Consider the following 6,230-nt stretch of genomic DNA (forward strand, 5'->3'; position numbering starts at 1 on the left):
GGGCGGGGCTGGACACTGAGGCCGGGCGGTGCCACCTCTAACTGTGAGGTTTGGCACAGGAAGATGTCATGTTTGGTTGAGCTGCATGTAAACAAAGAGCTGCAGAGAATAAAGGGATAATTCAAGACTCAAGACAAAAAGTTAGAAAACAAAAAATAATGTAGTGGTGTTTTATATGACAATACAGCACAGATTAGCTTAAAACTTAGCTTAGAAACGCAAGAAATAAATGCAGAAACCATTGACATGCTGCTTGTGTTTTCAGCAAAAAAATCTGCAAGAAAAAAGAAGCAGGGTGTGCACAGCAAGTCATGATTCTCACAGACTTTACTGGGATGCTTTTTCCTTGCTTTTATTGATTAAAAAAAGCAAGGAAAAACGCATGAAAAATGTAAAAAAACGCCACGTGGGCACATAGCCTTACTCTCTCATATCTTATTTTTATCCTTGTTTTGGGTAAAGGGTTATTTAACAAAAAGCTGCAATACTGGTTTATGGTTTAGTGGTTTTTTTATATTTATTTACTTTTTCTGCTGTGAAGAATAAATAATGTCTTAATTTTAGCATGTGGGGAATGAGTGCCTTTTTTTACCACAATATACCATCCTTCAATTGCCTCTATAATAATGTAGTGCCCCTGAAGCCATCAGAGTGCTACAAGGTTCTGCATCCCCACCAAGATGCCGGGCCTACCCCCTAGGGCCCCGGAAGACCAGTGTCGGTAACACCAAAAACCCAGGTAATTCCAGTTTTCCCCAACAATCCCCCACACAATGGTACTTAATAGGGTCGGACCAATGGATGGACGCCTAGAGGTGGAGCCAGACCAGTCCACTAGTTGACCAGTTGGGAGGGGCAGACTGTGGAGAGTAGTCAGAAAGAGAGTAGCAGGAGAGGAGTGAAGGTGGATGTGAGGAGACGTTCTGACTCAGGTTATCAGTAACCTGGTACCCAGGAGAGTACTTACCGGTGGAGTACTCCCGGAACTACGCACCGATGGGGTACAGGACTCTAGGACAGGAAAGTGCTCCAAACCGACCTGTTAACACCTGCACAGCGAGGGGACCATCAAGGACCTCGCTGACCTTAAAAATCTAAAGACTCAGTAGCAAAGGGAGAACCGGAGACAGGACGAGAGACTCCAACCCCACAGGGTTCACGCTACCGTCAGGCGGAAAAAAGTAGACAAACCACCAGAGGTGGTCCCCCAGTTGCTCTACGCCACGGGGAAAACTGTGAAACCAGCCTGCCTCGGGTAACCTGTTACCACCAACCAGCAGTGAGTAAAAACTAGTTGCACTATACTTCTGTGTGGACTACCTTATTCCGACCCCCGTCACATCAACCATCCTCTGGGGCCCGGCCCTGCTTGCGGAGGGCCTATCATCCAGGATGCAATTAACACCAGCTCCAGTAGTGACATTCTGCAGTGGCAGCTCCACATGTATATAGCCGCAACACTGCAAGTGGCGTCACGTTTGAACACTAACCTAAATTCCCTGTAATACACCCCATTACAAAAAGAAACTGCAAATTCCAGCGGATCACAGGCAATAGGTAGATTAAAATATCTTAATTTTCACATTAAAAATGGATAGACGGTATCCAACGCGTTTCGACATAACGCAGTGTCGTAGATTCTTATTCACGGATAATCCATGAATAAAAATCTACGACACTGTTATGTCGAAACGCGTTGGCTAAGTTTTGTATCTCTGTGGATATTGCTGTCCATTTTTAATGTGAAAGTAAAGAGGATATTTTAATCTACCTATTGTCTGTGATCCGCTGGAATTTGCTGTTTCTAATCTGGATCCCTATATTTGGGATGTCCGTGCAGGATCAAGTGGTCTACTCCTGTAAAGCTTTGAACTAGGAGCGGTGAGCTGAAATTGCGTTTTCTCCATTACAAAAAGGGCCCAGGGCACGGAACCGGGCAACGTCCACCCCAGTGATATTCCCAAGACATATACCGCCCGGAACCGAGTACCTCATATCCCTGGGCACAACAATAAACTGTAATTTTTTTTTCTGTTTTTTATTGGATAATATCTGTCGGGGCTATGCGGACACCAAGCTTTGGGGGTTTTGCCTCCGGGCACCATCATATACATTATATGGTTGCCTATTACCTCTAATCTTGGCAGCTTTATCTAGTGATTCTGCCCACTTTTAGTATAGGATACTGCATCTGTGGTCTCCCTCACAAATAATCCTCCCTCCCTCTTTTTTTGGAGCTTTGTACTTCTCTCAATAGACTTCAGCCAAAGTACAAGAGGTTAATAGCGTAGACATTGGCTCACGTGACAGGTTTTTCTCCATTTGAAAACCTCCCTCCCCGTGGGTCTAAGTTTCGTTTCTCCTCGTCAGCCATGGCGTGCGCATTATTTGGAGACAAGCTGCTCTGTTCAATTTGTCTGAGCGCATATGAAGATCCTGTGCCGCTGCGTTGTGGACATTATTTTTGCCGTGTGTGCATCGAGATGGAACTGGAAACCCAAGAGGGATCTGAAGATTTTACGTGTCCTGACTGCAAAGTGGAGTTGCAGGAGCGTCCGCCCCAACCCGAAAATGTGACCCCGTCTAGCATTACAGAGGGATTCCTTTCTACCGGGACGGAGCAGCAGGTGTGTGCTGGATTGTTCTGTACTTACTGTATTCACGCCGTAATACCTGCTGTGAAATCCTGTCTGCATTGTGAAGCGTTATTGTGTGATAGTCACTTGAAAGTCCACAACAAGTCAGAAGAACACATGCTAACTGATCCCATCGTATTCAAGGAAAGCAAAAGATGCCCCATCCATGATAAGGTCCTTCAATATTACTGCCCTAAGGACGCCACCTGTATCTGTCTCCTCTGTCGTCTGGCTGGGGATCATATTGGACATCCGGTGGAGCAACTAAAGGAGGCCACCAAGAAGAAAAAGAAGAAACTGCGAAATGTTCAGAAAAAAATGATTCAAAGGAAAGGAAAAATTGAGGAAAAGCTTCAAAGGTTAAAGGAACAGCAAAAAGAATCACATAAGGAAACGGCTGGAGAAATGGAAAAAGTTACTGCCTTGTTCAGAAACATCAGGAGCAAGCTGGATGACCTGGAGACGAAAGTCTTGACTCATTATGTCTCCAGACAGGACAATCATGGTTCATTCATTTCTGACTTAATCCGTAAAATGGAAAAAACAAAGGATGAAATATACAGCAAAATAAGTCACCTTGAGGTACTATGTAATATTAATAATCCATGGCCAATTTTACAGGAACCACTGTCTAGCCAAGAGGACGTTATTGTTGCCCAAGTGGAAGCCACCTTGGTGGAGAGTAAAGAGCTTCAAGCTGCAGATGGTCTGGAGTCGGTTGTGATTTCGGAGATGTTGTACAAAGGGTTTACAGATATAATGATATATGCCAAGAAGAACATTTTTAGTCATGAAGAAACTGACTTATTTCTGGACTCAAGAACAGCCGGGATCAACTTAGAGATCTCAGATGATTTAAAAATGGCCTCCTGGTCACAGATAAAACAGATACGACCGGGACAACGGGACAATTTGGAACGTTGTCAGGTGTTAAGCACAAGCCAGTTCTCATCAGGACGACATTTCTGGGACGTGGAAACCAGTAAATCAGGGACATGGAGTTTAGGTGTTTGTTACCTCAGCATGCCCAAGTCTGGGGATGTGGCCAAAATAGGAAGCAACAACAAGTCCTGGTGTCTGTCAAAGTTCCACAATAGTAACCAGTATTCAGTGGCACACAACGACAACGAAGTCCTGATCGAGCAAAAAAATCCAAACAACAAATTCCGACTATATCTGGATTATGAAGCTGGACAACTATTCTTCTATGAACTAACTGATCCCATTAGACTTTTACACGTTGTCACCACTAAATTCAAGGAGCCCCTTCGTGCTGCCTTCTACGTCTGTAATGGTTGGGTTCGAATCGCGTAAAGGAAGGTATCACATCTTTCAGTTGTGTTAACGTGTGCTTCAAAAGGGACCTTTTAATTTAAACATAATTTTTCACCAGGTTTTTGCCACCTAATCTGAGAGCAGCATGACGTAGGGGCAGAGAACCTGATTCAGCGATGTGTCACTTACTGAGCTGCTTAGTGTAGTTTTACTAAAATCACTGTTTGGTCAGCAGTAGATTATCATCAAAGGACTACTTAGTGTGCTGCCAGGTAGTTTGGAATATTCATGAGCTCTGTCAGCAGAGAAAATAGCTCAGTAAGTGACACATCACTGCAATCAGGGTCTCTGTCTCTAGATTATGCTGCTCCTAGATGGGGAGCAAAAATCTGGTGACAGATTCCCTTTAAACTGAGTACCTCGACTGATTGTTGCTGCTCCACTGATTCTGGTACAGTTTTTCATTTTCTTCTGCGCCCCTCCATTCCAAAGTTGTGCCCTATGGAAGGAAAGATGCACATTTTCCCTTACTTAGACTGGGCATAAACCAGAGCTGCCTTGTGGGTGTGGCCATGTTTTGATTGGTCAGTGTCTTGGGAAAAAAAAGAGAAGTTCTGTGGTTTATGCCCAGTTTGTTTAAAGGAAAATTTGCATCTTTATTTCCAGGGGACATAACTTTTGAATGGAGGGACACGGAAGAAAAAGGAAAACTGTTCCAGAATCAGCGGACCTGCGTCAATTGCATTGGTTACATAGATTAAATTAAAAAATCCAAAGAAAAGTTCCCTTTAAATGCTTTCTATATGGGGTTCCAGCGCTATTTGCGATAAAAAAATGTCAGCATCTTCAAAAACTGGATGGACATCATGTCAGTGTACTCCAATGCTTGCAAAACTATTACTCCCAACGAGCTCTGTGTATATGGGGCTGAAAATAGTCTTGTCATCTACAATCCGAGGAACCTCTGAACCTGGCCAAGAAAGATCATAACAAGGTCAAAGAGAGCTTCAACATTTTCTTTTGGTACTTTAAAAAATGCTTTTCATTTGCATAAAAAACAGCTGGAAAACAAAAAAACAGCTGGAAAAATGCAATGTGTGAACATAGCCTTATGTATTTACCTGTTTGTTTGTTTTTTATGTTCATTGTGGACCGGGTTTGAGGTTTGCTGATATCTACATCCGACTCATCAATTGCAATTATATTAAAAAGACGTTAAACTAGTTGGGACAAATGTACTCCAGTTTCCCACCCTTTACTTGGAGTGATTTTATTATTTTGATGCCAATTTTGTGTCATTTTAATGGGACGTGGAGCGAACAGCACAGAATAAAAAAAGTTATGGCTCCTGAAAAGGGAAGAGATGAAGCTGAAGACATTAAGCGGTTAACATGTCATTGTTTACATTATCATTTTGTATAAGATTGTAACAAAGGATCTTTTATTTTTTTTATCCCCAGAAACAGCGCCACTTATGCTCACAGGTTATGTCAGATATTACAGTTTAATTCTAAAGTAATCCCACTGCAATACAAGACTCAATCCTTGAAAAGGAAGTGGCGCTGTTTATAGAAAAAGTTTCTTTCATGGGCCTCTCTGAAAGGGAAGCTGTCACCAGCATTTTACTACCTCAGTTGAGACCCTGATTCCAACGATGTGTCACTTACTGAGCTGTTTGCTGTCATTTTAATAAAATCAATGTTTTCTCTGCTGCAGATCTAGCAGTTATACAGAGCTCATGCATTTGCTGGACTAAATGGCAGCACACCAAGTAGTCCTGTAATGATAATCTGCTGATTAAATAGTGATTTTATCAAAACTACACTAAGCAGCTCAGTAAGTGACACATCACTGGAATCAGGATCTCTGCCCCACCATTATGCTGTGCTCAGATTAGGTGGCAAAAGCCTGATGACAGAGTCCCTTTAAGACATCTGATCAATAATTTGTTTGTACGTGTAGTATGTTTTTTTAATATGTAAATAGAAATGTTAAACTAAAACGCTATCAACAAGAAATCACATTGTGTGTACTTATATTAGTACTAGCTGTACTACCCGACTTCGCCCGGGTTAATAACTGTTGTTAACAAAACAGAATGTATTAACAAAAATGTATTCTGAGCACAAAAACCACAAACAAATAGATAGAAATGTAATTATTAAAAGGCAAAAACTAAGCTAATAGAAGCATTTCATAAAATATATTTCAACACCACAGATATTCCACACAGATTTAACTAAATTGGCCAAGTAATGTGCTCCGTCTGTCACTTTCCAGGTCTGTCTCTTTCCCCATCTGTCTCTTTCCCCGTCTGCC

General features: G+C 42.2%; 1 protein-coding gene across 1 annotated transcript; it reads left to right on the forward strand.

Moving 5' to 3' along the window:
* Positions 1–2,372: 2,372 nt before the first annotated feature.
* LOC142310406 (nuclear factor 7, ovary-like) lies at positions 2,373–5,929 on the forward strand. Its single transcript, XM_075347929.1, has one exon. It carries the CDS (start codon positions 2,373–2,375, stop codon positions 3,948–3,950), a length of 1,578 nt encoding a protein of 525 aa, XP_075204044.1. The 3' UTR covers positions 3,951–5,929.
* Positions 5,930–6,230: the final 301 nt, after the last annotated feature.

This window comes from Anomaloglossus baeobatrachus, chromosome 5 (genome assembly GCF_048569485.1).
Source record: "Anomaloglossus baeobatrachus isolate aAnoBae1 chromosome 5, aAnoBae1.hap1, whole genome shotgun sequence".
Lineage (NCBI taxonomy): Eukaryota > Metazoa > Chordata > Amphibia > Anura > Aromobatidae > Anomaloglossus > Anomaloglossus baeobatrachus.

What these genes read in the sequence shown, in the direction of transcription:
- LOC142310406 (XM_075347929.1), top strand. Translation starts at nt 2,373, where the DNA reads ATGGCGTGCGCATTATTTGGAGACAAGCTGCTCTGTTCAATTTGTCTG.